At 38.5% G+C, this 16,243-nt stretch overlaps 1 protein-coding gene across 2 annotated transcripts; it reads left to right on the top strand.

The window, feature by feature from the left end:
• Positions 1–348: 348 nt before the first annotated feature.
• On the top strand, positions 349–8,795 carry CDKN2AIPNL (CDKN2A interacting protein N-terminal like). 2 transcript variants are annotated; one of them, XM_027849229.1, is made up of 3 exons: positions 349–635; positions 2,785–2,884; positions 8,571–8,795. In XM_027849229.1, the coding sequence occupies exons 1-3, from the start codon at positions 394–396 to the stop codon at positions 8,580–8,582; spliced, it is 354 nt and encodes a 117-aa protein (XP_027705030.1). In that variant the 5' UTR covers positions 349–393; the 3' UTR covers positions 8,583–8,795. The 2 variants fall into 2 exon arrangements, with proteins under 2 accessions (XP_027705030.1, XP_027705029.1); XM_027849228.1 differs by lacking the exon at positions 8,571–8,795 and having other exon boundaries at positions 2,785–3,520.
• The last annotated feature ends 7,448 nt before the right edge of the window (positions 8,796–16,243 follow it).

Below are 16,243 nucleotides of genomic sequence, written 5' to 3'. Positions count from 1 at the left end.
CATAACAAGCACTTTAATAATATTTGTTAACTTGACCTGAGGGGTATGTGATACTTGGGGTGTTAACAGTGACGGTGACACAGAAGAGTGGCCCTTGGAACAATGACATCCCGGGTGGCCCTGGGGAGGTGACACTGGGAGGTCACACCAGTGACATCCACAGTTCAGGCTCTGAGTCACTTCCTCCTCCCCGCAGGCGGATGACTGATGACGTGTTTGGGTGCCTCAGGACCCGCGCCTGGCCAGGTCCTCCAGAGCAGTCAAGGCGAGCGCGGCGAGAGCGGCCTCCACGCAGGAGCCTCTCTATCCGGAGGGCGGAGGAGGCACGGTGCACTCTGGGAAGGTGGCTGTCAAGCAGGCTGGGTGCTAGGTTTGGTGGTGTTTGGGAGCGCGATGGCTGGGGGTGAAGGGACTTCAGGCACAGTGGAGGAGCTGGTGAAGGGGACGAGGCAGGCGGCCGAGTTCGCCGAGCAGTTCCGGGCTTACTCAGAGAGCGAGAAGCACTGGAAGGCCCGCATGGAGTTCATCCTGCGCCACCTGCTCGATTACCAGGAAGGGCCCGACCGCGGCGGCCGCCTGGACCAGCTGCTGGCGCTGTCCATGGTGTGGGCCAACCACCTCTTCCTGGGCTGCAGGTGCCGACCCCTGACTCTGACCTCCACCCCCTTTAGGCCCACCACCTACCCTGTTCTAACCTCTGACCCCGGGACCACCAGCCCAGTCCTGACCTCTGACCTCCTCCGTGCTCACTGCCCCAGGCCTAACTTCTGACCCCGGGATCCTGTCCTCTGACACCCCCCCACCCTTAGCCTGATGTCTGGGCCCATTGCCCAAGACTAGCCTCTGAAGCTCCCTCTGCCGCCTTATTCCTTATTTTGTTCTCTGAGCCCACCTCCCCAAGCCCACTCCTCGACTCAGAAGTCTGTTGGACAATCCCTGGCCACAAGTGAAGGAGAGGGAATTAATTCATAACTCTTCCCTCATCCTTCACTGCACTGAGGATGAACCTAGGTTTGAACCCCTCTGAAGTCCCCTAAGTCTGTCCCCACACACCTTTGGTCCCTTGAGTGTTGAAGTAGACTCATGTGGTCAGACCTCTGACCGGCTGGGGCCAGTTCCATTCTGCTACACCATCCCTGTTATATTAGACTTTTTTCTTTCTGATATCTAACTCACTAAGCTCCTTGACTTCTTCTCTCTGACTGTTTCTTGGTTGGGGCGTTTTCACTGATGACCCCTTTTTCTATGCCCATCTCATAGGGTTTCTCTTTCTCTTTGGAGAAAACTTTCATCCCCTCCTACCTCTCCTTATTCATTGTGATATGGAAAGAGTCTTGGATTGGAAGTCAAGAAACTTGAGTCTTAGTTCTTTTCCTTCCAGTAATTTACTATATGAACTTAGGACTCTTTCCCTCTCTGAGCCTAGTTGTCTTCTCTGTAAAATGAAGGATTTGAACTAGGTCAGGGATTCTTAACTCTTTTTGTGTCATGGACCAATTTGGCAATCTGGTGAAGCCTGTAAATCCCTTCTTAGAATAATTGTTTTTTTTTAAATAAATAATTAAAGGAAATGCTAAATTTTAATTAGGTGTTAGTGGAAATAAAGATGTATTTTTTTTCCCCTTGCAAGTCCATAAATCCCCTGAAATCTGTCCTTAGATTCCTTGGGGGTCCATGAACTCTAGATTAAGAACCTCTGAACTAGATGGTCTCCAAGGTTCTTTTCAGATCTAATGTTTTGTGAAAACCTTTTTTTTCCTATGAAGATAAAACACCTTTGTCTTCTCCTTAATACTATACATACAATATTCATATCCTCTCATTGTCCTGCCCCTTCCCCATCAGTACCCTTCTGACAACAGACATGAGAACAGACATAGAGTACCTATCTTGCCTGGTTTCATTCCTGAAGAAGCCGGGGTCCTTCCATCATCCAATTTATGCAAATGGGGATCTTTGTTTAACATGAAAAACCTGCTTTGTGCCAAGAATATAAAAGGTATAACCGCTCCATTTAAAATGCTCCTTTCCTTCACAGGGAAATAAGTAGTGAGGATGAATGAGTCTTCTTATGAAGCTTGTTACTGAGATGGGCTTCAGAAATGACAATGAAAATAGCTTCATATGCATGATTGTTAAATAACATTAGGTCTCATTCTTGACCCCAGTACTGTTTTCACTGTCAATTAAGGACTACCTCTGTCTCCAAACCTGCCTGATCACACAGCTTTTCCTAGCCTAAGCCACTATCTTGTACTTTTAGACTTACAAGTGCAAAGCTACAGTGGGCCATAGGGGCAGGGTTAGTGTAGACATGAGAAGAACTTGAAAATCTTTAGGTCAGGGCTGGAAGAAGTACATATCCTTTCTGTGTCTCTGATGAGAACCTTTACAGGGGCAGAGACTGTCATTTCTATCTAGTAGTACCCAGTGTTGAACAAGAAAAAATGTCAGTTTCCTACGTCCACCATTTTTAAGCTCTGAAAAAATAATCTTTTAGTTTTAATATCACTTCCAAATGTGAAGTATACTTTATATATCTCAATCCTGAAATATCTGCTTATTCATACCTCCTATATCTTCCTCTGAGCACCTTCAAGTATAATGAACAGTTTCTTAACTGAAATATCTTCATGCTGCCAGATAGTGATATGTTTTCCCTACAGCATCAAGGCAATTTACTAAGAGTTTTACTCTTAAAATGGCATACTGCAATTTCATATTAACACCCAACTACAAGTGACTCTTCAGTCCAAGCCATTTACCTTATTTTTTATCGTACAGTTACAACAAAGAACTTTTAGACAAGGTAATAGAAATGGCTGATGGGATTGAAGTAGAAGATCTGCCACAGTTTAAAACCAGAGATGAATTAATGAAAAAGGTAAATATAGAATATTTCAGTATTCAGTTTGAATGATGATGTTGAATTTAACTGTTCAAGTCTTTATGATGTCTGGAATCACTTTTACAAATTAATATGTTTGAGAAAGGAACATACCCCCACCTTTTCTCCCTATCCCTCTTCCTATCCCTTTCTCTCTTTCTCTCCCTCTCCCCCCTCAATGTCTCTATCTCTGACTGTCTCTCCCTTTGTTTCTGTCTCTTTGTCTCTCATTTTTAATGCTCTTGTTCACTATTCAAAAGGATTAAGTTTCTGGATTTTTATTTCCCTGCCACTGGCATTTTCCTACTAGATCCAAGAAGTGGACCAGAGGACCACTGCTTTGAAGGCTAACAAGCAAATAATACCTCTTTTATTTGTTTGAGAGCATTTTGCTTTGAACTTTTGGATTTATTTAATTGAGTAAATGTTTGCTAAAATGATAGAAAAAAATAGAAAGAGACCCTTCGTTTGGAAAATTGTTATTTACCCTAGGGTAGGCCAGAGTTGTGTTTGTTTGATGGCAGGTGAGAATATAGATGCAGTGTTATATACAAGTTCCATAATAGTTTGCTATTCATCAAGGTTGCACACAGGCATGCAGGCTGAATATTTTTTTTTTTTTTGGTGAGGCAACCTGGGTTAAGTAACTTGCCCAGGATCACATAGCTAGTAAGTGTCAAGTGTCTGAGGTCAAATTTGAACTAAAGTTCTCCTGACTCCAGGGCTTCTCTATCCTCTGTGCCACCTGGCTTCCCCACATGCAGGCTGGATATTTCAATGCTCATTGATCATAGAAGTGTGCTTAGAAGCTGGCATAGAGTAATAAAGAGAGAATGGTGGAGAACCTTGGGGGACTGGAACTTTTCAGCCCTTCCTTGTAAATGAGCCCCAGAAACAAAGGAAGGAGACTTCTCATAGCCTTCACTATTGACAAGCAAGCAGCCTACATCCATGTCCCTCACTAAATCTTGTTGAAGTATTTGGGATGACCAGGAGGAAAGTAGACCCACAAAGAATGCCTGCCAAGTGAACAGGTAGGAAACCCAGCATAGCAGTAGGCCCCTCAGAGGGTGCTGAGAACACAAGAAAAACACCATACCTTATTTGCAATAGCTTTCAGGAAAGCTGTTAGAACAGTTTTTGTTTTAAAAATGTTCTTTTGTTTCTGTATCACTTCATATGTCATATACTCTTTACCCCTCTCACTTCTGGAGAATCATCCCTCATAACAAAGAATAAAAAGGAGGAGAAAAAAAACACAGTTCAGCAAAACTACCCAACACATTAAAGAAATCTGCAGTGTTCACAGACATAATTCCTTCCCCTCCTCAAAGAAGGTGAAGGAGTATCTTCTCATATCTCTTCTTTGGGATTACCTCAGTTCCTAATCTGAATATTTCAGTGGTTTGGAGTTTTCATTTTATTCTTACAGACAGATCAGATGGGATAAGCAGGAGGTATCCATTTTTAGACAGACTTTAGTGTGTCATTTAAAAAAATGTCAGCAGTTAACATTGTAAAGTTCCCTAGTAAGATTACTTGCAGTATACTCAACTCTGGTGAGTTTCCTTGGAGCACAATCCATTGTTCTCATAGATTTGCCAGTTGCTTGATGTATACATGGAACATCAAGTTAATTTGAAAATATTTTGTTCATTCACATCTTCTTGCTTATCTCCTCCCTTGATTTTTTATCAGAAATACATTTACTTTTAAAATTCAGTAAACTTGTATTGAGTCCCCTGTGTGCAATTAAAACACTCTGCTAGTTATTGTATCCTACCCTTTCCTCCCTCTTAGCACTCTCCCTTCCATGGTCCTCCTTCTCATGCTGCACAACTGTTCTCTGTTTTGTGAAACTGGGGTGATTCCTAATCTTTGAAGGTGTCTCTCCAGGGGACCAGTGATCTGGGTACCTTAGGAAATTATCTTTTGGTAACTTGACAGGTATAGTATGAATCTTCAGTGAGGGGGAATGGTTCCGGAGATCATTAAACTCTTTTAACACTTAAATAGCCTAAGATACGAACTGAATGTGAATATATGAATATGAATAAAATCTCTGGGTTATGTGTACATCAGTTTCCTTCAAATAAAACTTTGTTTTCTTAGTAAAGTTTAATTTTAGGTCTTTGATGCTACTTAAAATGAAACTCAGCTGATCCTGAAAAATGAGATACTTAGAGGGAACAGAATGTGTTGCCAGTTGTCAGAATTGTTCCAGATAGAGACATCCTGAAAAGGGGTCACCTTTTGTTGCACTAACAGGCTTTGACTATGTTCTAATCTGCCTACTCCTATTTGTAGATAATCTTTAAGTGCCCGCTGGAAGAAGTAATGCTGAGAGTAAAGGACTTAGCAAGAGGAACCTATATGTTTTGTCACTTGCTTGCCCCTTTTGTGTGTGTAATAGAGGAGGCTGGCAAATATTAGGAAACAACTCCTGCCCCAGGGAAAAAAGAAATCTGGTTTAGAGCTATCTCACTAAGAAAAAGTCTGTTCTTCCTCTCAAGATTGATTATAACCTCTAAAATTAGAGAGATTGGGATTTAAATCAGACTTACAACTGGGTATGGAATGCTTTCAAGTCATTGGTATCTCACAATCAGATGGAGAAAAGGACTCTTTAAATAAGAATTTTTAGAAGCTGTTATTGATGTTACACCGCTTTGGAAGAGTGAATTTTCTTAGGTTCATCTACCTTATTTTTCACCCCCATAAAAAATAAATCAGTGCTAACCTCAGATGGGTGGGATTTGTCACATGGCTATGTTTATGGCATTTCTGGTGGGAGAGGGAAAGGGGAATTAAAATGACACATCAGACACATTCAACAAACAATCTTAATTAAAACAGTCATTCTAAGTCCCACATTGTAGGATTTTGTTAGTAGCCAGCATATTCTTGGCCGATAGTTTGATAATTAAAGTGTGTCAAGAGCTGTTTTAAAGGAAGGTTGTTATTTCTGCAGCAGTTATAGTTAACTTTCCAAGGTAATATTATTATTATGGAGAAAGATATATTTGATAAAGAATAAGAAGATACTGTTGTCTCAGAGGAAGAAGTTTTCAACTTAAGTATTTTATTAATTTTTCCTGAAACTTTGAAACCAAAGGGGAGAATAGCATTATAGAATATGACTCTGAGTCTCAATCAACTTTAAAGCAAAAGAGGACAAAGAAGTTAGGAAAATGAGTTACCTACACTTTAAAATGTTCTGGTGGAAGCAGTGAAACACAAAGCGAAGTCTCTGCATAGCATGACTCAGGTAGATACATCTAGTTTGGCAGAAGCACTCAGGGTATTAAGGTGAAAGTTGAGAACCAAGTAAATGTTTAGAAATTCAGCCTGACTGTGCTAATAATCCCTAAGTACTGCTGAAAGCAGTGGATGGGTCTCCTGGATGGTTCCTTCATATTACTATCTTTATGGAGTAAAAAGCAAAGAAGTGAGAAGCATCAAATTCTTAGCCACTGCAACAAACTTGTTGCATCATGTGAGGTATGATTCAGTGCACAGACTGATTCACCACAGTGATTCACCACAGTGAATGTCTCCATGTCCTGTGAAGCTGTCCTTCCTGAAGAACTTGGCAAAAGCTAGGATCATAGGACACTAAATCTAGACTCTAAGGAACCTTAGAAGTCATCGAGTTTAACTCCCTACTTTTACAGGTGAGAAAACCAAATTCTGAAGAAGTTAAATAATTTGCTTAATGATAGATCTGTCCCTCTTGAGCATGTGTTGCTGGCTGTAGTGGTTTTCAGTTGTTTAAAAAATTGTTTTAAAGTCTGAATCCTTACCTCATTTTCATATATTTAAAATGAGATAAAGCAATTTACAAACCTTAAAGCATTCTTACTGTAATTTATGAGTATTATTACTCATTTGCTATGGGAGATCCTGTCAAAGGTTTGAGATAACTAATCCCACAGTTTTGAGGGTCATTGGATTATTTAAATTCCTTTACCTTCTACAGAGGTGGGGAGATTTTGGCTGAATTTTTTCCAGTTTGCAGTCAAGTTCCAAAAGGTGATAGGCTCATCTATGCCACAAAACAACTTAAAATACTGTAGTGGTTGTATTTCAAAAGTCTACAAGTGGAATATAAAATCTACAAAAATCTGTGTGTCATTCATATCTCCCATTCTCTGTATAGTTAATTTTTTTGAGTGTCAATCAATAAACATTTATTAAGTGCCTAATATGTGCCAGGAACTGTGCTAAGTACTAGAGTGTTTTTTAATGTTCCTTTACTGTCTTCTTGCATACCTATTTTTTCTCCCTCTCTCCTTTATTTCTCTTATGTCTCTATAGTGTAAAAATGTCCTTGCAACATTACAAAAATGAAATTTATTTTTAAAAAATGTTTCATTGATACCTTTTGCCTTTACATCAGTTATTTCAATCCTTCCTTTCTAGCTTGAACTTTCCCTTGAGACAAAGAAAAACAATTAAGTAAAATATCCCATACAATAACCTCATCTGGATATTTACAATAGTCTATCCTATACACAAATACTATCCTACACACACACACACACATACACACACTCACACACCCTGGAGAAGGAGGAAAAGTTTTTATTATCTGTTCTTGAATGAAGTGTATTTTTAAATTGTTATATTCATTCTAAAATTATATGAGTGGGACATTTTATATTTTTCTTTAAAAGGGGGATTACAATTATAATTCCAGCCCATGGCAAAGAGCCAACTTTCCCAGCCCTTGTATTCCCTCTATCCTTTCATTGCATTCTTAGATTTTTAAACATTGTTAAAATGTTTAAAACAAGAAATTGAGGGAATTCTGCAATTATATAAGCTTTATTTATTCAAAATAATTCTATTGTGCATTAGATGGAGCTTTTGGCCTAAAGATGGTTTCTTTAACTGATGCAGAAATCTTTGGAAAGAGGCAGCAGCCATCTCTGATTTCTTGCTCTTGCTAAGAAATTTAGTTTGTTCTTTCATTTATTGAGAAATACAGGATGAATGGCTTTATCTGGGAAGTAGGTCATACCTTGAAAACTCTTTACTGGAAAGAATACAGGATTTATCTTTTTGCACTGCCAAATGTTAAAGAAACCCACTAAAATACAAGGAGACAACCAAAGTGATTTCTTCACACCCTGTTCAAGAGTTGTCTGAAGCTAATTATGAATTTACCAAAGGTGCCAGAGAGTATGTACCCAGGAATGATGTTTCTGCTTTTACTCACTTTACTATTTGCAGACATGCTTTTACAGTTTACAGCAGTGTGAAATCCAGAAAAGTATAACCTTCCTATCACTTAGCTATCTGAGTCAATGTGAAGTGCTGTGAATTACTACCTGAGTTTGGCTATTTTTAATTGAGAACACTAAGTATTTTGGTGACTAAAGAGAGTTATTTTCCTCAGAGCATAGCAGGAGAAAAGTTGTATTTCAACTATTTATATTACTGCCTTAAATTGTAGACTAATGTAGATTTAGCATGACAAGACAAAAAAAAATTAGGTGCTGGGTCAGCAAATAGGTGGTGGTTGGTTTTTGGCAGATTTTTCTAGATGTGGTTTAAGATAGTAGAAGTTTTGGGGAGACTTGTTTGGATGACACAGAAATATCACATCATTCCTATACCCTTACTTATGGAAATTTTGGCTCCATAACCTTTTATTGTTGGTTTGTTTGGTTTTTTCCAGTGTCAACACTAAGGAAGATTTCTCCAATTTTCATCATGCAATTGAATGATTGACCAAGAGGGTAGACTGAAAGGGCTTTTGAACATAAAGGCTTTTGCAAAGCTTCTAGATCACACATACACAGGAAGAAGAGAAACAATTGGGATGAAGTAAAATCTTTGTGTTGACTTCTTTAACTGTCATTGTCTTGGTAGCTACCTTTTTAAAGCAAATGTAGACAATGTTTTTTATAGACAGTGAGTTCAGTAATATTGCATAAAATCCCTTTCTGATTTTCTTTTCAGTTTTAAAATATCAAGCTTTTTGAAAATGTCATGGTTTTTTTATCTTGCAAATCATCATGACAAGAAGATTCCATTTCATTCTTGAACTGTGAGTGAGACAGCATGAACTCTTTGACAAAACTGTGTATTTTTCTTTGTTATTTTTAAATTTAAAAAATATATAAAATATGTCTTCCCTTTGACATAAATCAGTGGAATCAGAGACCAAAAATATCCATCCATGAGTGACCACCTAGTCAGCCCCCTTACTTGAAAAACAATAGGGAGATAATCTATTTTCTTTCCAAAGCTCTGAGACCTGAGACACCAATTTTTTTACTCCCACTCATTCTAACACTTCCTATTAGATTCCTGTTGGGATTTTTTTTTTTATAAAGCTAAAGTTTCCCCTTCTCTCTGTAAATAAAACCAGAAGCTCACCTTTCATTAGAGGGTCTACTTTCTCTTTCCTAGACTAAATTATATTGATTGCTTTCACTTATTATAGCCTTGTTAATATTTTGTGATTTTCCTCTGTATCATCTTCATTCATTCACAGATAATCCATACAAATTCTTGTGGAATATCTACTTATGTTCAGGCTGGATTCACTGGAATTTGACTATGAGAGTCACTGTGCCTACTGTATTCAAGTTTGAGTTCTACTCCCTGTGTATAGGATCCAGTGAAGGAACCATGAGAACTTCTTCTAACTTCTTTTTTTGTTTGTTTGTTTCTATTTTTTTGCTAGGCAGTGGGGTTCAATGACTTGCCCAGGGTCACACAGCTAGTAAGTGTCAAGTGTCTGAAGCCAGATTTGAACTCAGGTCCTCCTGACTCCAGGGCTGGTACTCTATCCACTGTGCCACCTAGCTGCCCCTCTAACTTCTAATATGACTCAGGAACTATCTAGACCACATGTGCTCAGCTCCTTCCAAGTCTTTTCCAGAGACTCCTTCAAGGGATTCATTAAATAACCTTGATTCAGGTTTCCTTCTTCAAGATTTGGAATTGATGCCGAATGGCAACAGGCTGCTGGGTTTTTTTCTTTTTCTTTTTCTTTCACTTCAACAAGTGTATCCTCATATGCAAGATGCTGAGGATACAAAGGCAGCAGCCCCTGCTCTCAAGAAACTTACATTCTGTTGAGAGATACAACATGTACACAGAGAAGTGAGTAAGAAGTCATTCGAAGTGGGAAAGACCATTGACAACTGGGAATCAGGAAAGTTGCACTGCAGAAGTGTTAACTAAGCTGAGAATTGAAGGAAACTTAAGATTATAAGAGGTGAACAATCCATCTGGCTTGTCAATTTTTGGTTGGTTCCTAGCTTCAAAGCAAAATTGTTGAACCGTATTTGTACAAGTGGACTTAGCTTTCAGAAAATCCATAAAAATATGGATTTACAATGGAATTACAAATACTAAGAATGCATCAAGGATTTCTAACAGTAAACCTTGCAAGTACATTTTAAATGTTCAATTCATAAAAAGAAAAAGTCTGTATAGGCAGGCAGGTAGGCATCAAACCTTCAAGTGCTTATGAGGCCAGGTGCTGTGCCAGAGATACAAAGCAAAAAGACAGTCCCTACTCTCAGGGATCTAATGGGGGAGAGATAATACATAAAAGGGAACTGAAAAGGGGGAATGATGGGGAAGCCCAGAAGCACAACTGGGAGGGGAAGGAAGCATGTCCAGACTGTACTTATCTCCAAAAAGGAGACCCAGAAGGAGCTCATCAGTGAGAGAAGGAGCCCAGTGTGGCCCAGAGATGTTTAGGGTGAGAAGGCCCCAAGCACTAAAGGAAGAAACTCCAAAATGAGAGGGCAGTCTTTGGGGGTGGGAGTTGGGGAGATATATGTAAAGCAAGTTGATTTTCTTACCTGTACATTTGTTAAAACTGCCCAGCCAATTTGTGTTAAGTCTTTTCATAGAACATCACTACTTTATTTCTGACTTAAATTAACTAAGAGATCATATCAGATCATGTTAAACTCTGATTTTATGATCCAAGATGTTTTCTGTTCCTCTCTAGTTTAGTGCCTGTTTCTGTCCTCCAAACTCATCTGCCCATGTTATCTACAAAGTTAATGCGCATCTTTTCTAACCCACTTTCCTACCAACATTTATTTCCAAAATCCTTCAAAATATCATTCTTCAACTGTAAGCCCTTTGGAGCCATTGGTGCAGATGAAATAGCACTCAATTTTAGGTTTTGAATCCAGGCTCTGGCACCTCCTACCTTACTGACTTTGGCTGGACAAATCATTTGACCATTTGTCTTCTGTAAAAGAAAGAGAGTTGGACTAAATGACCTTTAAGTTCTCTCCTAGCCCTGTCATGAAAAGTGTGGGCCGCAGTAGCTGAGGTACTGTTGTAGGTGTCTGATTAATTTGATGGTAATGATCTTTCCTGTAATTAAACCATATTTCAAAAATGGTATTCTAAAGTTCCTCATCCCCCTGTGGAGTATGAAAGGACCACATTTTCCCCTTTGCAGGATTTGGACCTATGGCTTCAGGCAGTCTAGACTTGGCAAAGTGATGCTTGATCCACTAACTGTCCCATTGGGCATTTAATGGATAAGTGTGTTAGCAATTGCTGCCCATCTTGTGTACACATTATTGATCTCTAGTAACTCTTAGTAAAAATGCTCACCTGAATTGAAGTAATTGGAGGGTTTCTAACTGCTTGATTGCGTAGAATCTGTGCCATAAATTGAGACTTATGTCTGGAACTAACCTGTGGTTAACTATTAACCAGCTTCTATAATCTGCAAGCCACATGGGCATTGAGTTGCCAATCACACTGAACTTGAATGAAAATTTAACATCTGCTTACACTTTCACATTAATAAGAGCTACCCTCCATAGCAGAGAATAATCTTATTCTCAAAACTTTTCCTAAAATACTTAACTTCGGCCTCTCTTATGGATGGCTTAGAATTTGAAAGCATGCAGATTTTTTATCATATGGAAGACATGTTCCAGCTATTAAAAATAAGAGACATTTTAAATAAAAGCAAGCCAGGTGCAATTATATTCCTTTCCAAAAAAAAATATCACTCTTGCTCCTTGTCTCCTCAAAGTTCTTTAAACAGTGAACTATGGCGCTGCCCGCTTTTACAACAGTATCTCTTTGGTTTTTAAGTAAATCATTACAAGTGAAGCATTCTCACAATTCAAGTGACAGAAGAAAAGGCTCAGTAGAGTCAAACCTCAGTGACTGGAACCTAGGGCAAAGAAAACAACCTACTTGTACATGGAAATGTAGAAAAAATGTTGGATTTGGAGTCAGAGGACCTTTATGCTATTCTGTCCCTTTACCTGTGTGACTATGGGCAAATTAACCTCTGTGGACCTCAGTTTTCTTAACTGTAAAATAAGAGGGCTAGACTAGATGGCTTCTTAAGGTTCCTTCTAGGTTGAAATCTATGACCCTATGATCCCATAGCTGTGTCACTGAAGGAGGCACAAAACCCACCATTAGAACACTGAGTTCCTGTAATGGAATTTGGATTCCCCTCAAAGGGATTGTGAGAATACCATTTTGAATTATTGACTGGCTTTGCCTTGAAAATTTCTTAGTTTTCACCATGTTTACCACAAGTCACTTTTATAGTAGTCACTATTTATCTTTGAGTTAATATCAAAGAGAAGTATAATCTATGCCCTGACTCTCATATGCCCAAGAAGAATCCCATTCATCCATTGGTGGTAAGTAAAATAAAGTTCTTACCAAAAACATTTCCATGGAAACCAAACAGAATGAGAACCAGAAGTATAGAATATTAAATTGCTATTAATACTGCTGCCTAATTTTCATACACATACATCCTTAGTTCTTTTTAGGGCCTATTTTCCTAACTATACCAAAATATTCTCTCACCCATCGCTTCATCAGAGGTCAGCACTACATTTAAACATAGAAGTTAAATCTTCCACCTCCTTTATCCACATTGAAGTAACAATTATCGGGAGCATGATTTTCAAGTGTGTCTTGGCTGAAGGCACTATTTACTTGAGAATTATGGTTGTTCAGTCATTTCAGTCATGTCCAACTCTTTGTGGTCCCATTTGGTGTTTTCTTGGCAAAGATTCTAGAGTGGTTTGCCATTTCCTTCTCCAGTTCATTTTACAGATGAGGAAACTGAAGCAAACAGGGTTAAGTGACTTGCCCAGGATCACACAGCAAGTGTCTGAGGTCAAATCTGAACTCAGATCTTCCTGACTCCAGACCCAGTACTCTATCCACTGAGCCACCTAGCTGCCCTATTTAGCTGAGAAAGGCCACAACAAATTCTCATCCTGTTATTATTTATTTTTCTTTTCCACCAACACCTTTAGGATATTGAGAATATTTAATTATTCCCATTAGGCAAAAGCTGGTTGTTGAGTGTCTCCTTAGAATTTCCCAAGCAGGCAGAAGCTGCCCAATCATGAATAATTTGAACCATATAATTATTTCTGAGATGAGAGGAACAAATCTGATTTCTCTGGACCCAAACTCTGACCAAAGTTGCACTGATGTATATCATCATAACTTTGTACAGTGTTTTGAAATGGTGATAGAAGCAGTGTAGTGCAGTGGGAAGAGCACTAGATTTGGGGTCAGAGAAGCTTGTTTCAAATCCTAAATTTGAAAAAAAAAAGTGGAACCACTTAATACCTGTGTATTCTAATTCTTTAGGCCACTTTTCATATGTATAAAATGAGACGATTAATCATTCTGGACATAAATTTGGAAATATGCAAGAAAAGCAACTAAATTTTTCATAATAATTTTGACCCAGTGTTTTCACTCACTACTTTAGCATGTGTCCCAAGGATGTTAAAGACAGGAACAAAAGTCTACTTTTTATCAAATTTGTTATTGAAACACTTCATGCTAGCAAAGAACTGGAAACAGTGGAAAATCTGTCGACTAAGAAATGGTTGGAAAAAAGCTAATGAGTATTATTGCATAGTAAGAAATTACAAGTGAAGAATTTGGAGAAACATAGGAAGATTTGTATGAATTGAAGCAGAGCAAAATAAGCAGAACCAAGAGAAAATAAACATAATAACTATGTCAATGTAATTGGAAAGTTGAACTCTGAGTAACTGAAAAAGAAAAACAAACTGTTGAAGGTCCTGAAGAGATAATAAAATATACCTTCCTACTCTATACAACTGTAATAATCTTATATACATTGTCAGTTATGATTTCTATACCTCAAAATCAAGTGTTTTCATTTTTGTTTTTTGCTTAATCATTTTCTTTCTCAGAAGAGAGGGTTCAATTAGTGGTGGGAGAACAAGGACTGACATAACTATGTAAAATCCATAAAATGTATTTTCAAAAAATAAAGAGGGGGCTGTATTAGATGACTTCTAAGGTCCCTTCTAGCTCTAAAATTCTATGATCCTGTGATTCTGATGTCTCTACCCCTTGATTCTCAGACAGAAAGAAGAGCTAACTGAACTGCCCATAGAGTCTCTCACACATCCTTAGTTGGGAGAAGTGGCGCCAAAGACAGGTAGCTCAACTGGCTTGAAGTTCTGGATACTTCTTCCCAGAGCAGTATTCAATAGTGAGACAAAGTAGTCAACAGCCAGACAAAACAGGAGATGGGAATGATGCCAACCTGCATAGAATTTCTTCATTTGGTCATTTTAAAGATGGGAAAAAAAAAAGAAAACAGAATGAGAAGATGGTCTAAAACTCAACAGCAGAAATTATACAAGTAACCGTTCAAGGAGAGATTTCATCTTCCTGAGACTGAGGAAATGGGGTTAACCTAGCTTTAGAAACTATCCTCTACTGATTTTATAAGGTAGAATGGAAAGGCAGGATTAGGCAGGAGTTTCATTCATTTCATACATTCACTGTACTGTCTGTGATGAAAATGGGCCTTGTCAGTGGGCGTAGGAGGCTAAATTGAATCATGTCTCTATCTCCTAATCAAGGCTTTCTGGAGTTTCCATCTTTTTCTCCACAAGGGAACCCCTGCTTCATTCCATTATAAGCATGATAGTATGGCAAAAAAGGTGAAATTCGAAGCATTAGGTTCAAGTGTGAATGGATAAGTCCTTTTACTCCTCTAAGCCTTAGTTCATAAGATCATAGATTTCAAGCTAGAAGAGATCTTACAGGTCAAGTCAAGTTAAACTACCCCATTTTACTGATTAGGAAACTGAGTTACAGAGTGTGTCAGTGATTTGCCCAGGGTCACACAGCTAGTAAGAATCTAAAACAGTATTTGAACCCAGATCTTCCTGACCCCAGGCACAGTATCATACTGTCTCCTGTTGTAAGTAAGGATTGTAGATGCAGGGTTGAACACTGCAGTTGGCATAGACTGAAACTTTCTAGGCTGAACAAATTATCTTTATAATCCAAGGCTTTGAACAATTTGGAAAGTACCATTTTGACCAGGGAGGAGGGAGGAGAAAGAACAAGAGAGTGACAAGACCAGAGTAAAGTAGAAAAGGAGGGAAAATACATGGTCTTGTAGGTGATTAGGAAGGCCATAGGATTTAGAGCTACAAGGAATCTAATGCAACCCCCTTATTTTTTCCTCCACTTAATAGTACTTTATTTTTTCCAATTACAAGCAAAGATAGTTTTCAACATTCACTTTTACAAGATTTTTAGTTCCAAATTTTTTTCTCCCTCCCCAAGATGGCATACAATCTGATATAGGCTATACATGTACAATCATATTAAATATATTTCCACATTAGTCATGTTGTGAAAGAAGAATCAGAACAAAAGGGAAAACCCACAAGAAAGAAAAAAAAGAAAATAATACGCTTTGATCTGCATTCAGACTCCATAGTTCTTTCTCTGGATATGGATAACATTTTCCATTACGAGTCCCTTGGAATTGTCTTAAATCATTGCATTGTTGAGAAGAGCTAAGTCTATCAAAATTGGTCATCGAACAATGTTGCTGTTACTGTGTACAATGTTCTGATTCTGCTCACTTCACTCAGCATCAGTTCATGGAAGTCTTTCCAGGTTTTTTCTGAAATCCACCTGCTAAACATTTCTTATGGAACGATAGTATTCCATTACATTTATATACCACAACTTGTTCAGCCATTCCCCAATTGATGGGAATCCCTTCAATTTCCAATTCTTGGCCACCACAAAAAGAGCTGCTATAAATATCTTTCTACGTGTGGGTTCTTTTCCCTTTTTTATGATCTCTTTGAAACATAGACCTAGTAGTCAGCCTCCTTATTTTATAGGAGTAAACTGAGCCCCAGAGAGGGGAAAGAACTTATTCATGGTTACACAGCCAGTTAGTGGCAGAGCTGGAATGGAACTAGAACTTACAGTTCCTGGCTCCCAATACAGAGTTCTTTCCATGAAATTATAGGATTTATAACTAGAAAGGTCTTAGATATCACCCTGGCCAACCCC

The sequence above is a fragment of the Vombatus ursinus genome, unplaced genomic scaffold (assembly GCF_900497805.2).
Source record: "Vombatus ursinus unplaced genomic scaffold, bare-nosed wombat genome assembly UNPS02007284.1, whole genome shotgun sequence".
Taxonomy (NCBI): Eukaryota; Metazoa; Chordata; class Mammalia; order Diprotodontia; family Vombatidae; genus Vombatus; species Vombatus ursinus.
This window is presented reverse-complemented; position numbering and strand designations above follow the sequence as displayed.

Coding starts and splice junctions, on each gene's coding strand:
- CDKN2AIPNL (XM_027849228.1), top strand. CDS start 394: ATGGCTGGGGGTGAAGGGACTTCAGGCACAGTGGAGGAGCTGGTGAAG. Junction 636..2,784: donor CACCTCTTCCTGGGCTGCAG/GTGCCGACCCCT, acceptor TTTATCGTACAG/TTACAACAAAGAACTTTTAG.